The sequence below is a fragment of the Malurus melanocephalus genome, unplaced genomic scaffold (assembly GCF_030028575.1).
Source record: "Malurus melanocephalus ecotype Western Australia unplaced genomic scaffold, MMel_1.1 scaffold_11, whole genome shotgun sequence".
NCBI lineage: Eukaryota > Metazoa > Chordata > Aves > Passeriformes > Maluridae > Malurus > Malurus melanocephalus.
Genome location: NW_026623243.1, coordinates 1038515 through 1056067, shown reverse-complemented (window position 1 = coordinate 1056067; position 17553 = coordinate 1038515). Strand labels below are relative to the sequence as shown.

At 38.6% G+C, this 17553-nt stretch overlaps 1 protein-coding gene across 1 annotated transcript in view; it reads left to right on the top strand.

The window, feature by feature from the left end:
- Nucleotides 1-17553, top strand: part of AASS (aminoadipate-semialdehyde synthase) — a 29507-nt gene that overhangs the window by 8087 nt on the left and 3867 nt on the right. Inside the window, 11 exon segments of the mRNA XM_057378489.1 lie at nt 3067-3188; nt 5407-5536; nt 6382-6492; nt 7758-7866; nt 8251-8391; nt 10272-10439; nt 12179-12274; nt 13721-13836; nt 14010-14098; nt 14433-14609; nt 16014-16155. Of these exon segments, the coding sequence (XP_057234472.1) occupies nt 3067-3188; nt 5407-5536; nt 6382-6492; nt 7758-7866; nt 8251-8391; nt 10272-10439; nt 12179-12274; nt 13721-13836; nt 14010-14098; nt 14433-14609; nt 16014-16132 (1378 nt within the window). The 3' untranslated portion in view covers nt 16133-16155.

Below are 17553 nucleotides of genomic sequence, written 5' to 3'. Positions count from 1 at the left end.
TTCCCTTCCCTTCCCCCCTTACTGTTAAAAAACATGTATAGTTTATGTATGAAAAATGTTAATTTGACAGTAAGTGGGTTCATGTTCATGGTCAGTGAGAGCTGTACTGTACATCAATTTAAATAAAATTTAAATTGGTCTGACCATAAGCACTTCATGCACTATGCAGTAAAAGCGTAATGTGTTGACTTCTGCATCTCAAATTTCCTTTGGGAACATTGAGCCTTCTGGTTATGAACCTGTACATGATGAACTATAGGTGCATTTTCCACACTAAGTAATATTTGCTTCTCAGAGGCTTCAGCTCATAGTGATTTTTTTCTGTGCTCTTTGATAGACCCCTCAAGAGGCTGTCTCAATAACAAGCTTTTTTATTCCTCACACAAGGCGATGATCTGATTTTTTTTTTTAGTTTCCTCCATAATCATTTACATGGTCTTGTATGAGCTACCATGAGAATCTGGAGACTTCATTCTCAAGGGTGTTTTTGTGGGTAGATTTTTGATATTTCTACAGATCTGTGTGTTACATGTTCATTTGTTCATTAGTGTTCACTTAGCTGTCAGAAAAGCAGCACCTGCTAACAATACCCTCCTTTGTTTTGCAGACTTCAGAGGTGATGCAAATGAAAGCAGTGATGGTTTAGCTAGAGATTCCTACAGATCAGAACCTGTAGGAATGATTTGGCTTGTTATTGTTCTAACAAAGTATTGTGCAGTTTAGTTCCTGAGGGCTCAGTTTAGACTAATTGCTAATACTCCTTCAAGTCTGTGAATATTTCAGATATAAGACAGCCAGACCAGACTTAGCTGAACTGTCTTGGGTGCCATTAGATTTACCAAACAAGCTCATCTACATTTTGCACCCTTACTTKCTTTCTTAACTGCTACTAGTTTCTCCCCCACAGCTGCAATGGCCTTTCACATTAACCGTGTACACAGATTAACATATCTGACTTACTTAAACTCATTTATAGAGAACAGGCATAATCTGGAGCTGGGTAGGTTCTTTTCCCATTCTTCATGGATCATTTGGCAGCTCATGTTTTTGTCTGTCCTAGAGTAAACATGCTGTGTTTGATCCAAGCATGACTTCATTCTAGGCACTAGAATAGTTTTTTAATAAATATAACAAGTTGGATTGCAAATCCATCTTGCTTTCATGTAAGAAACTCTCCTTCATTAGCACTTCAAGCTGCTTACCACTTCTGCTCCCTAAAGCATGGGGAGAAATACTTCTCTTCCCCTGYCCAGAAGGGAACAGCTGTGGAAGATGTTCTATTAGAATTGAGAGGAGGAAAGTCCTTGGGTTTACCATATGAAAGGATACGATGGGTTCAGGAGACTTTCTATGAATGTGTAAATAATGATTTAACTTTTTTTTTTTTTAAATCAGATCTGTAATTCTTTACAAAGGTCAATATTTACAGTAATCTATAGTAATAATTTAGAGAGATGATTAATGGATACATATCATTCAGACTGAATGATCTGAAAAGAATGGCTTAAAGAAAGGCTCTGAAATAAGAGGAAAGGAGGATGGAACATCTGAAATTTTGGAGAGTAAATCAAGCTTTACTATACTGATACAGTAGGCTGGATGTGCTTTCGATGGATGATATGGATGTATTTGGTATTAACTCTCTTCACTCAGAGTAGCCTTTCAATGCTATTGTTTGAGGCCTTGTGSCCCTAAATGTACTCAGATACTTTCTGCCATGCTTGAGGTTGGGCAACAGTGCTCTTGTCATTAGGTATTGCTATTAGGTATAGCTCCGGCAGGCTTCAGCATCATCCATCATTATTATGAACATTTTTGAACTGAAAAAGCGCAACCAAAAATTGACTTTTGGATGCTATGAGAAGCCTCAAACACATCTGAACCAAATGTTATTTAGTAGATATATGTTAGTCCTCTTCCAATGTCAACAGCTTTCAGCAGAGTGAACATCAGCTTGTCAGCTATAGGCCACAATTCTTTCTCAGGCATAATCTGCAATGCTGGTACAATCTCTTAGTGGRCAAAGGGGAAATTAAGGATGTTGCTTATATGCAATTCTTGTGGGACTGTATCATTGAAAGTCCTACCTATTTATTGAAATCTATTTCCAGCATATGGGATAAGAAAAGCCAAACCTCAATCTCCATTAATTAGATGAAACAGTAGGGCAGTGAACAGCTTTCTTCAAAAATAAGAACTGCTTTAAGAATTTTAATTATTTAGTTTTTGCCTATGTAGTCATGATGATGTTAGACAAAGTTTCACAATCCTGATTTTATAACTTAATGTAAATTTAGGCTAAAAGGAAAAATAATTATAAACCACCAAAATAATTATTCCTACTATAATTAACGCATTTCTGAGAGTGTATTTTTAAACAACTGCTGAGTGCATTATTCTAGTTGGCAGAAGGAAATGAAAAATCTGATGTGAATACATTTTATTGAAAGTCAGCAGGAGGGCTACTAAAATTTCTTTATGAGGCTAGTWGTAGTTAGGTTGAAAGAGTGATGGTTTTCAGATTTGAGTCCTTGTCTGCAATGATAATCTGTTAGTTGGGCATTAACTTTTATCTGACTTTTATTTACTATCATGTTCTTGTGATGGACTAATATGAACCTAGTATAATTTACATAAAATACACTTTCACCTGCATGATTTTGTGTACTTTAACAATTACCTGTAATGTAAAGGGAGGAAAGCAGAGCATGGAATCCATTTCTGACAGCACAACATGACATTGATGCTCAGGTTACAGTAATATGGCCATTGGGAAAAATACAACTGAAGAAAGTTTTGATAAACAGCTCTAGAAGTGACTGGAGAAGTAGTGGAATTGATGATGGATTTGATCATGTTGATGTTGGAGGAAATAAACTGGAAGTCATGCCACAGAGGAATGGAAGCAGAACTACACCGTCCTGGGTCAGAGAGCTAGGAACTTGACTSTTGGTCTGAACAGAGCTCTTGCTTTGCAGACTTACTAAAACATACTTGTTCTGTTAATCTTGGCAGCTTACAGTTTCCTTCTGTGCCATTTTTAATTTTACCTGTAACACCTTCTAGGGAACAGGCTCAGTCACTGAAGATGGGTGATGAGAAGAGGGTTTTATTGCTCGGATCTGGCTATGTATCCGGTCCTGTACTTGAATATCTCACTAGAGATTCCAACATTGACATCACGGTTGGTATGTAAGAATTTGTTTTCATTTCATTATTATGTCTTACTGGAACCTGTGGCAGAACCTTTCTCATAAATAATTAATGGATGTGGTTCTGAGTACAGATAAAGAAAATCTTACTATGCACAGCAGAAAAGGATGTTGTAGCTTTGTGAGCATTTTTAATTTATATAATTGATTTGAAAAGGACATAGCCATGCTAAAACTTAACTGTTTGCATGTGTAATGTAAGCAGCCTGCAGGAAAATTAGAAGTATTTTTTCCTTCTAATCTGCTTTGGGCTTGGGATTGGTTTTGTACCAGTTTTGCACTTTGTAGGTGTTTGTGTTTTCAGCCTCACACAACAAGCATATGAAAATGCTTTTATAGGTTCCTGTATTAGTGAAGTATCTGCTATTGTTATACCCGATGTCCTGGTGGTAAAACTTCAGACCTTGACTTTCCCATGAGCACCATATGCCTATTTGTCTATTCTTCTGTTTTGGTTTTACCTGTAGAGTATTTCAGGCTGGGCTCAGTAATTTCTTTTTGTACTCTTTATGATGACTTTACCCTGATTCTGTGACTTCAGATTTAAAACTCAGTCAGTATTGCTTTATTGCCTGAAAGATACTTTGCTGGGAAATGTTTTGCCTTAAAACTTAGAGTTGTATTGTTGTTGATTCTTGTTATTGCTTTGATTATTTTTTCTTTATGCGACTTTCACACTTGTCTGCTTTTGCTRCCCTTCATGGTGATAACCATAGTACTTTTCACCCGTGGGAAAAGATTTGCTAGGAAGAAGAGGAGATATCTAGGAAAGCAGCAGCCTTGTTATGAGCACTGCCTGAAGTGGTGAAGAGGGAAGGATTACAGCAATGTGCAGTGCTCATCCCCTCGTAACCACAAAGGCTTCATCCACTCCCTGCTGCGGGGTAGCAGGAAGGGAAACCAGGTGAACTGGAAGATCTGTTTTGCCAAGCACTGAGCAAACATAGCCTCTATCTGGGTAGCTTAAAAACATGCAGTTTCTACAGCACACACACACAAATAGCAAGAAGATATTACTTGTTTAATATTTGACAGAAGGCAACTAGGTGCAGGAAACACAAAATGCACAAAATACACATCACAGTGGTTTCCTGTTAGGCTACACCACTTTAAGTCCAAATGACGAAAACTTTAAGTGGGAAACCTTCATGTAATCAGCTTTTTTTTGTTTGAATTTGTAGATGATTTTGCCTAAATCTTTTCCCTCAACGCAATTTGATTAGTAGAGTATAGAGAATCATGCTCTGGTACTATTTATTTTCCACTGACTGTAGGAAGGCTATAAGGAAATAAGGCCCTGACTTAGAAGCACAGATATTTTTAATTTTCCATGTGCTTGTGCCCCGCCTGCTGCCTTCTTTGACCATTCCTTTTTCCTGGCTRTGTTCTCTGATTTGTGCTGGCAGCAGGGTGAGCTGGGGAAGGAAATTAGTCAGATGTAGCAAATACTGGTTGTATTACTGTGGTTCTCTTTTTCAGTTCTGCTTTCCTTATAATGGTAAGTGCTGATGGCTTTTAATTCCCCAGAAGTCTGTGCCCCACTTGCTGCCTTCTTGGCCACTCCTTTTGTGTTTTGCCAGCTGCTTGTGCTGGCAGCGTGGTGRGCTGGGACAGGAAACCAGTCAGAGGTGGCAAGTGCTGGTTGTGTTATTGTGGAGCTGCTTCAGTTCTGCTTTCTTTATAATGGTAGTGAAGGCAGGCAAAGACTGAGTTTATCYCATTTAGTTATAATATCATATTTGGGATTGGTAGGACTGAGGCCTGGGTAAATATTAAAACTCGTCAGATTGAGTCTGGGACTTTTAGTCACACTTGACCTAAGCTAAATTTTAATGTTCATATCTTTGTCATGTTAAAAATGGTGATTGATATGAATTGGTTGTGATTTAAGCTATTAAGTTGTTCTTGACTGTAAATATTAGTTTTGTTAAAGTGTATTGAAATAGAGTTTTGAAATATTTATTTTTAAAACAGATTTATATATGTATAGCTATGTGGAATGAGGGACTGAGTAAATTTTTCTGAACATGTGTTTGTTTACTAAAAGCCTGATTTTTCTTCAACTGTTAGTGAAGAATTAATGCATGCAACTGTTTCTCTTTGGGAAATATAGTACAATTATACTTTGGACAGCTGTGCTTTGGACTTAACATCATCTTTAKGTAATGGTTTCTCTGTTTTACTTTTGAAACAGTATCTGTCATGAAGGAGCAACTTGAGCAACTGACAAAAAAATACAGAAATGTTACTCCAGTTCATATGGATGTCCTTAAGCATGAAGAAAAGCTGTCCTCTTTGGTGAAGAAACATGACCTTGTGATCAGGTCAGAAKTCTGTGTAAAACCCTAAGTCATGCTGCTTCTTTCTCCTAGTTGATTGACCTAAATCAGCACAGTAATTTTTCTTTTAATGGCCAGGAAGTGGGGTCATATTTGTATATGCAAGTAGTTGTAACTGACTGCTGCCTTCTCATGTAGCAGGGCATCAGAAATTTAGAAGGCTTTTGACTTCAGAAGCTTTCACTGGTTAGGTGGACTCCCTTGTTAGTGTGAAGGGCCAGTTGCATCCACAAGTGTACGTGTCCCTGGGATCAAATTTGCATGTTCACAAGGGGAGGGAAAATTCTGACATTTTGATAATTTCTCCTGAATATCCCATTAAGGAAGAACTCATTCCAGATATTGGTACAAGGAAGGAACTTCATAGTCCTTTGTTTCTTTTGCCATGGGTGTCATGAGCTTTCTTTCCGTTCCACATAGAGCACGTTTTTCACAAAGTACTTCACCAAGATCTTTATAATGCAAGCTTTCTCAAGGACAGTTTTGCAGTTTTGCATCTTCTAAACCTCTAGCATGCTTGTTTAGAAGATGGCTTTGGAAAGAGGTCAGTGATTTGTGTTTTACAGAGAAGTGTGACAAAAGATGCTCTCTCAAGAATGACTCCCCTATTGTTCAGTGCCCTGTTCTGAGTGCATACAACAATGCTGTCCCGATAGGTAGTGTTTCACCTTCACAGGTATGAAACTGCTCAGGGCAAGGCAGGCATGACTTATTTTAAATTATTACTTGAGCTCTTTTGTAGACATACAATAARCCTTTGAGTGTCTTTCCAGTGATGGGATAAGTAACTGGTTGAATTTTGATGTTGAGTAATTCTCCTTCATTTGTAGTTTGCTGCCTTATTCAGCACATCCTTTTGTTGCTAAGAAATGTATTGACAACAAAGTGAACTTGGTGACAGCCAGCTACTTAACACCAGCTATGAAAGAACTTCAGGAGAGGTAGGTGTGAAAGTAGCATCTCTCTGGTGTTGTTCCTTCTTTAGTACATTATCTGAATATTTTGCAGTCTGTTACACCTGTAACATTTACTGTGGATTACTGGTTTCTGCTTTCTTTCTCCTTCCCTTTCTGTGGTGGAGGACCAAGTAACTTTCCCCAAAGGTACATGTGACAGAGTGGAGCAATGAGTGCATAGCCCAATCTGATTAGGCTAATGCTCTAAATAATGGAATGYACTTTTCTGCCTGCATCATCCTATTTCATGTTAATGTGCCTTTTTGTCTCCCCTCAATCTGTTAAGATGTTTSAGCTGGGCTGATATTCAAGTTGAATAGCTGGGCACTCTTATTTTACCAGCAAGCTTGTTTGTCATCTTTTGCCTTCCCCCAGTAAAAATTCAGTCTTGGCCTGTTGTATCCACAATAATTTCCCCCCTCGTGTTTTTCTTTTGGATACACACACTGTATTATTTTCACATTGGTGACAACTCTARTGTTTCTGTTGTCCTACTTATTATATGCTTGGCCATGAGCATGGAGCTTCATCTAGGGGTGCCTCTCACTCACAGTACTGGAAAATCTAGAGTGCATTCAAGTGAAGTGAGAATTGTACATGCTGTGTCTTTACCAAAAATAAAACAGAAAGAGCTAGACAGGTGGAGAACCAGTATTGCAGAAAGAGAGGAATATTTAGGGGCTTCTACCATTTTAACTGAGGTCACAGCATGCTGTCAGGAAAAAAAAAATTAAAAAGGCTACTTCTCATTTGTCAAAAGGCAAACTGATTTTGAAAACAAAAGAATTCCTCAGTTTGTGGTGATATGTGAACTCCTCTGAGCTGTAGGAAACTCTTAGGAAGAAAAAAACCCTCAAATACTTGTAATTTGGAAAAGCAGGCCTTTTAATCTCTCTTCCTTGTAGGAGCTCTTTAGTACAATTATGAGTAACTGTGCTGCCCTACCTTCCCGCATTTTAACACTGGCCAGGAGAATGTGGGATACGGAGTAGCCGGTAGAAATTTCTTTTTCCACCACAACCTAGGTGTTGCAGAGATGTAAGAGAAGCAAAGGTTAGRAGGCTCTAAAATGGCTGTCACTGTTCGGGTTTTAACATCTGCTGCTGCTTCTTTTTTCCAACAGGCTGCAGAGAGAGCCCAGGATTTACTGTGTTGGAGAAGTTTCACTGGGCCTTTGTTGGACAGGTTTACAGAATAAAAGGCCAGTAATAGTGAATGTTCTGATGGCTCTGTATTTCTGTTATTTTTAGTGTAGAAGCTGCTGGTATTACAGTCATCAGTGAAATGGGTTTGGATCCTGGTCTTGACCACATGCTGGCGATGGAATGTATTGACAAGGCAAAAGAAGTTGGTGCCACGGTGAGGTTAGCGGGCAGCGCATAGTTCTGCCAAGATTATATTAGTAAAGCTGTTCTTTTAACACCATGCAGGTTTTGAGCACGTCACTGATGTGTAACAGATTCTTGACATTTTACTTTTTCTGTTGCTTTCARTTTGATAGCTGATAATTCACTTGGTGAGACCATCAATTAAGATGGCCTTGCCCCAGTGTATCTTTTGGTTTCTKCTCCTTTATAGGCAGTGCCTGCAGTCTTCCCCTCCCTACTGTAGATTCTTCTGATTTGGCCCATTTGGGGGTTAATTTTAACAGAAATTTTAAGAACTGATGGGGATTCTGCAAGGCAGATCTGTATGCATCCTGATCTTTCTTCACTGTTTCTTTCCTGTGGATAATTCTGACAGGTTATATCATACAGTTCTTTCTGCGGTGGCCTGCCAGCTCCAGAGCACTCTGACAATCCTCTGAGATACAAGTTCAGCTGGAGTCCACAAGGAGTGTTGCTGAATACAGTTCAGTCTGCTACGTATTTAAAAGATGGAGAGGTGAAGTRATGTGAATATTTTCCTTTAAAACCAGACAAAGGTGGTATTGGCTAAGGAAGGAATTSGGACTTGAAAGATGCTGTGTTTACTTTCAAGCCAGCGGCAGTCAGTTGCCTGAGCCATCTGCATAAATCACTTAATTCTATGTTTGGAGCATGATGAWGGCTGGCCACTGCCAGCTTGATTCTTACTTACTTTGTGGAAACTGATTGCCAGGAAGGAATTTGTTCTAATTACTGAAGCACTGGATTGGAGTTGAATTTTCCGGGTTCAACTTCCATTCCTGTTTGGTGTTGCTTTTGCCACTTGATTGCCTTATCTTTGTCCCTCAGAAACCAAGGTGACAGTGCTTTTCTATCTAGTCATGTTCATAAACCAAACTGCTTCATTTTATACTTGCATGGTGCATAGCAGAACTTTAGATTCCTTTATCTTTTGGAGCAATATACCAATAATCCACTGAGTGAGTTTTGTGAAACTTTTTTTTTTTGTGTATTTTAAACAAAAACCCTCTGGTTTGCTGCTTGTGCAGGAGCTGTTAGTCTTAAACTCACAAATGTCACTGCTTCTGTTTTATGGAAAGATTGAAATTGATTTTGCAAAGCTATTGCAAGCTATTATCACAGACCATATCCTTTCCAGGACAATCTGTTTCCACTGTCACCTGTTCAGAGTAGTTATTGCAATGGTCAAGGAGACTGCCTTGTATAACCACTGTAAAGTTTAGCTAATTGCCTAAAACATTTTCATCTGCAAAACTCAGAAATCTTTGATCAGCCAAACTTAGAAATCCTTTATCAARGTATTTTGGTCCCTACTGTTCTTACTGAAGTAAGAAAGGAGATATTCAGGGATTGTACATTGGGTCRTTATTTAAAAAGCAACAATGTATAAGTTTCAGATGAAAGGGTTTCCTSGACAATGTGAAAATATGTCTGATTTAATTCTGATCTGGTTCACCTATTGCCAGGAAAAATTARATCATGCATATCAATGATTCATTATGAGAGCACTCGGTGAGCTTGACATTAAATTCTGCAATTTTTCATCCTAGCCACAAAATACTTACGTCTTTTACCACCTGTCTTGCCTGGCAAACACATCTAGATCTTTTTGTGTTACTGCAGGTTTCACTGCTTCAGTATTTCTTCTAGAAGTAAACCTTGCCCCTTTGCTCAGAAGTCAGAAAATGAGTTTGTATTGATGCCACATAGCAGATCAGGGCTTTATTTAAGCAGAGCTGCTTGAAGGAAGGAGGGTTCAAGGCCGTAGCTGAGAGTGATAATAGAACTAGTCAACCTTTTTTTTTTGTTTGTTTTCCTTCAATGGTGCATTCTCTCTGTGCTTGGTCACCTTAARTAAAGATACTCATGGGCAGTAATTTTATATCCATGGGATAGAACTTGATTTATTTTAATCTTATAARAACAGGAACAAACACAATTCTATCTGCCTTCTCTCCCATATAAAAAAACCCCAACCAAAACCTAAACAAGATAGTAAATTATTTGATCAAAAAGGAAGGAGCTCATGGGCAGAATCTCCCTTCACTCTGGTGCAGTTTGGGACATGCTCCCAAATGACATTAATGAAARTGAAACGGGAACCTGCCACTTGAACATACGTGTAACAGGAATTAACAGGGTGTGTGAGAAGGACAAGGCTTGTTTTAGCCCTTTGATTAGTAATGGCTGACACAATGCTTGCTCTTCCTGCACCAGATATGATTAAATGGCTTGGGCAACTGCTTTATTGAGCCTGGGCCTCTGTTTGCACATGGAACACCAAACATGTTTTTCCTGTTTTTGAGCACACTTTATCTTTTCTGTTCTAAAATAAGATGCACAAAATAATATTTGCTGTTCTTTTGCAAACTTTAGATTATCAATATTCCACCTGGAGGAGCGTTACTGGATTCTGTTACTCCCATGGATTTTTTCCCAGGGCTAAACCTTGAAGGTTTTCCTAACAGAGACAGCACAAAATATGCTGAGCCATATGGTATTCAGACAGCTCGCACTATACTGAGAGGCACCTTAAGATACAAAGTAAGTTGTTGGTGTTGTTATTAGTAATTATTGTTTTCCTCAAGAGATGAATGCTCTAATTTCAAGTCAACTGTATATTTTAAACTCAGCCTTTTATAGCTCTGCACTTGCTAATTATGATCTCCCCATTATCCCAGCTGAGAGATAACTGAGAGCATTTATCTCATTTTTTAAATGTGGCTTTACTTGCTTTGCTTTTCATTTGTTAGGTGCCCAAAGCAGAATCAAAACAATATTTTTCAGATTTTCTTTTTTTTTGTTTTGTCAGCCAATATACATTAAGAAGAAATAAACCTAAAACCATATTGAAGGTTTGAAAAACCTTTTATGGATGTTGCAATATATCTATTGTTTATGTCAGGGTTTAAGTCATTGTTATTTGTCCACATCCTGAGGAAAGTGTATGTCCTTTCTGTCCTAATTCCTCTGTTGTAATACAATAGGATATTTTCTGTATGTTTGGGAGAGAGGGAGGCTTTCTTAGATGAAGGCATGGAAGATGGAAGGCCAGTATGGGGAATAAGGGATATAAATTGCAATAGCTCTCTCTTTATCAGTCTAGATACCATCTCTTTTTCAAAAGGTACATCTATCTCATCATGAAATCTTAATATGACAATCTCTACTCTTCCATTTGGTGCCTGGTAAAACTTTCTTCTTTTGAATGTGTTAGCACAAGGAACTACAAAAGTGTTGGGGTGACAGGACAAGTGGTTGTCAGTGCTGCAAGAATGCTGTTTCTGCAGTTAACGCTGTTTTCTTACCCCCAAAGCAGGGCCAGCACTTTGGGCTGGGGAGATGTTTGTAGGGTTGTGTGGAAGAGTTTGCCATAGCAGGGCAGAAGTGAGTGTGGGCCCTTTGCACGTGCTGCTGTGCTGCAGAGCAGAAACCCATCTGTTCACTGACGAGTCAGTCATGTGAACTTGCCTTTTAGAGATTAAGTTTAGACAGCTGATGGAGTCAGTTTGAAAAGAGGTGTCTCACAAAAGGATGTTGCTGCAAGGCTTCTGAGCTGATTTCCTAGTGCTCATGGAAGTGGCTGCTAATTAAAATCAGTCCTATTTCAGGGTGCTTWATTTCTGCCATTCTGCTTTTTCAGTGTTTCAAGTTACTTGCATGTAAGCACTTTCAGGTACCCAGCAGCTGTGTGGGAATGCAATGGATACAAACAAATGTAAGCAGACACCAGCTGAGACTTCTGTTATTGTGCAACCCAATGCAACCTTTGCAGGTCTTTTAAAATACCATTCTGTTGCTGCTTGCTTGTCTGATATTCCTGAAGATGAGAAACACCCAGGATTTTTATCTTTAAAATCAGTGTGTCTCATGTCCACACAATCCCAGTGGTGTGAAACTGGGTGAGCAGAGCTCCCGTTGTGCTCTCTGTGTTCAGTGTTTGGTTTATGGGCCAGCTGGCTGATACAATCCTGTAGTGATGGGCTGGGGTTTCAACTAGCTCAGCCCTTTGATCTCAGGAACCATGGTACTTGCCATGGAAATATTGATGACAGAATAAGCCATCAAAAATATATATTTAAAGGGAAGGAAGGGCTGGGGAGGGGCTGGGGAAGAAACTGTGTCAATAACCTCACTGGCATCAAGTTATTTTGTGACTGACTTCCCAAGAGAATAATACTTTAACACTGCCATGGCTGTGTCTATCACTGCATTCAAACTAAGGAGAAATATGTCAGTTTCAAGCAATTATTGTATTTAATGGTGTTATTCTTTTATTTCAGGGATACTCCAGAACTATGGGAGGCTTTGTAAAACTAGGATTAATTAACCCAGATCCTTATCCTTTGCTAAGCTCAACTACACCACCTCTAACCTGGGTGAGTTTCTCTGATTACTCTGCCTTCTTTTCTCTGTTTTATTGATGGTTTTCTTATTGCTAGACTTGGCTCTACTTAGCAATGGCAATCTTGTATTGCATCCTGAGCTCTGATTTTTGTTTCTGGAAATCTGGAAGGCTTTCTTGAGCAAAAATGTAATATGGTGCTGGAACAGGTTGTCTGATAGATTCTGCGATGTCTGACATTGGAGGCTTTCAGGACTCAGCTAGACAAAGCCATGATCATATTTTTAAGAATTATCTTAGAATTAAGACAATTAAAAATTAAGAATTAATCTTAGAATTGAGAATTGTCTTTAAGAATTTTTTGTTAGTCACAGTCTAGTCCTCAGTGCTCTGACTTTGTAGTGTCCATATTGCTACTGGTTTGTGATCTTCAGTGTAAAAGTGTGCTTTAAGGGCATCAAGAAGTAACAGATGGTGCATAAAGGAGTATATTACAATCAGTTTTCCATTAAAATTCTGTGCAAGCATTTTTTTGGTTTCCTGTTTTGTTTTTCTGTCTTGATTTTGGGTGCCTYGCTTATGTGTATCTCAGCCAAAGCATGACCTGATGTGCTGCTGGTATATTTGACAATCAATATTTTTGATGTCTCTGTGGACAAACAGGGAATTTAATATTTCAGTATGGGGTGAAGAGAGCTTGATTGACAAACAGCTTATTACTTACGTCAGGTGTGTTTGTCTTCTAAGAAAATTTTCTTCCCTTTTGCAAATGCCTGAGAGAATAACTGCTTATTAGTCAGATGAGCAAAATTCAAATCTGTCTTCTTATTTGTGACTTTTTTAAGCATTAATCTGGGAAAAACCAGGCTTGTGCTGTGTGGTGGTCTGAGGACAGCACAGTATTTTTCTGGTGATGTAATTATTTCCAGTTAAGAACTTCTTGAGTGTTCTTAGAACCAAGAAAGCAGAAGGTGAAGAAGGCACAGGCTTACACATCTCTGACTAAATATAATACTGGGAAGATCAGCAGTATTTGGGTGACCATTTGTGATTTTTTTTTTTTTATTTTGAGATTATTTTTGTCCACTTTGAATTTCAGGGTTGACATTTTCAAGTTTTCTTTTCAAAGATGGCTGGAATTTTCAGTTCTTCTAGCACCAGTGAATAAGTGTTATGTAATCTGTAAAAATAGCTATAAACTCATTATTCTTTGCTATCCAGAGGAAGGGATAAGACTAAAATTTTGGGGGAAACAGCTGAGGGGTAGGGTACAAAGTCTTTTACGAAAAGATGAACTCTATTTTCACCTGCTGTGATTAAAACTCTCAAACTTTCTCACTTTCCCTGGGCATATAACCTGTCTTCTCAGAAGTCCTGAATTTTAACTGATTTTAGTGGAGCAATTGGTTCTCAAAACCTTGATTGAAATGAAGTGGGAACAGATGTCAGGCCTTCAAGAACCTTTTTTCTTTTAACACAGAAAGAGCTTATGTGCAAGCTGGTTGGAATTAAGTCACCTGCTGAGCCCCATGTTCTTAAAGAAGCTGTATTTAGCAAACTGGAGAAGGACAAAAATCAGCTGGAAGCAGTGGAATGGTAAAATGTTCCAACAATTTTTAAAGTTTAAAACGAAAACTGCAATTCTGGTCATTTTGGTCCATGTTGAGACTATTAAATTGGTATGCTGAACAACTGGATTTTGTAATTACAAAACTGAGATGATTCTGTTAATAGGCAATGATATAAGACTTTCTAATTTCTTCTGCCAGGTTAGGTTTATTGGGAGATGAACCAGTTCCAGCAGCAGATTCCATTGTAGGGGCTCTTGCAAAGCACATGGAGACGAAGCTGCCCTTTGGTATGTAAGAAATTCTTTCTCATGGGTTTGAATGGAACAAAGCAATATCTTTTATAAGCCTCAATTGGATTACTTTGCTCACTCTCATTAATAAATCTTCATATCAGGTTTTTCTTTTAATCGATTGTGATGTTCTCTAGTTCCCCAATTTATCCTTTTCTTTCCCTGTTACACTTTTAATGTGATCTTAGTATTCTGTCCTCCTTAATAGCCCTTGCCTTCAGTCACTTCCCTGATATAGATGCTGTGGATGTGTAGAGCCTGGCTCCTCAGKAAGCCCCTCTTGATGTGACTGAAACACAAGTAATCAAGAGTTTGTGTGCTTTTCTCTTAGGCACTGGAGAGAGAGATATGATTGTTATGAGAAGTGAAATAGGTCTCAGGCATCCTTCTGGTCATTTGGAAGACAAATGTATTGATCTGGTTGTCTATGGGGATAACAAAGGATATTCTGCAATGGCAAAAACAGTAGGATACCCTGCGGCTATTGCTGCTAAAATGGTTCTGGATGGTAAGTRGCCATTTCTCTGTGTCTTCCTAAATTCTCTGTATCTTCTTGCRTGTAGAAAGTAAATACATAGTGCTTCTGAAATGTATTTATGTTGGGGTGTTTTTTTWAAATTTGTCAGACTCTTCCTGTCTTCTTTACAGGGATTTTTAATCTGCATGTTTGGATGTTCAAATGTTCAGTGACAGCTCTTAATCTACGGCTTAATCCACAAAGATTTTTAAGTAATTTAATCTTAAATGTTACACTAGTGTAGAGGAAACCTTTAGCATGATAAATGATAATTGATTATGCCACAATGAAACAGGCTAACATATATCTGTGCTGAATAGAGWCTTCCACTGCTTCTTTCTGGATTGATTACATTTGAGGCTTGGGACATATTAACTGATCATGTTGATTTTATATAAACAGTCAAACTCCTCCTAGTCATCACTGTGYTGAAAGAAATAGTGTGATTTCCCCTTCCTTGCTATTAATCTTTAGAACTTTGTAATCCTGTCTGWCTGAAATGAGCAAAACTTTGGGGAATTTTTGTTATTTTTCTTTTTTAAAAACACCCAGTAACTCAAACTTTGGAAGTTTAGATACTTTTCACCAAACTGCAGTTTCACAGCTGTAATAATTAAGTTCAAGCTGTGCATGCCACTGTGTGTCTCAAACTTCTTTTCCATATTCTTTGATACAGTACTGATGCTGTTAGAGAACACAATGCCAGGATAGTTAAATTTGCATGTAAATAAATGCAAAAAATGTTATAAAAAGAAAATTTATATAATTTACCTCAGTTGATGTAAATACAGGGACATAAGTTTCCAGTTACTGTCATAGGCAAAACAGTCTCAGCTTGGTGGAAAAACTGATTTACTTTATTTCCAATTAAAACAGGTTTGGATAMTGCAAAGAATGAGATAAATTAAACAAACACTTTCCTCCCTGATCCGTTTTCCCAGGCTCACTCTCTGTTTACTTCTCAGCCTCTTCCCTCTTTCCTGAGTAGCACAGGGAGCTGGAGAATGGGGGCCTGTGGTGAATTCATAACAGCTTCTCTGCTGCTCTCCCCTCCTGCTTTTCTTCTTCTCCAGCTGGATCTCCACTCTGGAGCCCACTGGGGGAAATCTCTACTCCAGTGCCTGAAACGCCCCTGCCCTCCTCTTCTCTGACCTGGTGATGCAGGGCTGTTTCTCACACTTCTTGCCTCACAGCTGTTCAACACCTTTCTTAAATAAATATTCCCTGAGTGCCCCATGGCTGAGGGGCTCAGCAGTGCCCTGCACCTGGAGCCGGCCGTGTCCAGTGCAGCAGCCCCAACCTTGCCCACAGAAGCCCCACTCTGCAGCTACCAAAGCCTTTCCAAGTGAACCCAATAGAGCACTAACACTGTTTTTTTTCATATCTTTATTTCAGGTGAAATAGCTGCCAAAGGCATGGTCATACCTTTGACAAAGAACGTTTATGGGCCAATACTTGAACGTGTTCAGGCGGAAGGCATTGTGTACAGTACTCGCAGCGTTATCAAACAGTAACCCAAAGCAGTGGATTCAATCAGGTTTTGGCTTTTTTTGGTTCCCTCACCTCCCCTTTTAGAATCTCAGTTTGGACCAGCTAAAGGCAGCACCTACAATTTCATACAAAGATGTTGCCTTCCATTAAACCTACACCAGGCTTTGACATAGAAACAGCAGATACTCACAAATTGTGATATTTTCCTCTTAAAATTGTTAAAATTTCATGTACATTTTTCAGCATCAATCAGATCTTTCCTCATATCTTTTCTAAAATATTTCAGAAGGTTTTTTTTGTTATTAGAATTTGTCTTCTAAGTGTATAAGGTTATTATTGCGACAAATTTAAGCTGAAAGAAAAATCTATTAGTGGTTTATTTTGTGGTGGAAAAGTTTAATTAATGAATTCCATTGATAAAGTTTGATTTCTCGTGTGGTAAAAATAATTTTTCAGAAAAATGTAGATGAAAATGATACTTAAATTCTAAGTCTGGTTTTCCCTTTCACTTTAGCAGTATTTGTGAAAGTTTTCACAGTARCATGCAAAAAATAATTTAGAAGTTCTGCACTACTAGTTAATAAGATCCTGCTAAATCTTGAAAATGTTCAATTCTTAGATGTTTGAAACCTTCATCTTAATATTTTTTAATCTTATAAAATTAGTTTTAATTAACTTTACAATGACTGCAAATTAAAATGAATTGGAGGAAGGAGGAAGTTTAAAGCAAGCTTCCCCCCATCCCCTTTCTTGTTACAGAGTGGAAGCTGCTTGCAATATATAGAAATACCTGCTGTTACGTGTTTTCTTGTGCTGTGGAGAGAGCACATTAGTGTTTAGCTCTGCAGCAAGGAAGGGCAATCTGCAATCCAACACAGTTAATGTGCTTCGAAGACGCTCCAAACGACATGTTTACTCTTTCCACTTACCCTGTGTTCCTCATCCAGGTTAAGCGCTGTTACAAAGGGAATAATTGTGCAGTATATTGAAATGCAGTAGGCTTAGAGGTTTTTGCCACTTTTTGAGTTAGGTTCTGTCCTTCTGCTAACCAAGTTTTGAAGCGTTCACTTGGGAACCTATGCCTACTAGTCAGAACAGAGCCACTTTAGGCTGGTGGAGTTTGCCAGCATACCAGCTCTTTTGCTGCTGAGTGCTGTGCTGACAGATGTGTCACCCTGCTCTTGCTGTAGTTTAGCCACATCAGTGCAGAACTGAGATTTAGTCTGAGTGCAGCTTCTCTGTAGCAAAGCACCAGTTGCCTCCTTTCATTTCAGGGCCACTTCTCTGGCTTTTGCTTAGAGATTTCTACACCAACTTTCATTAAAGCATGRCTTAGGCTTTACCAGTCGGGTCTGTGAGTTGTAATGCCGTGGGCAGATTGTATTTGCACTGGTACCTGTGCAGCTGCCTAGAGCTTTCCTTCTCTAAAGCTGAATACTGAAGC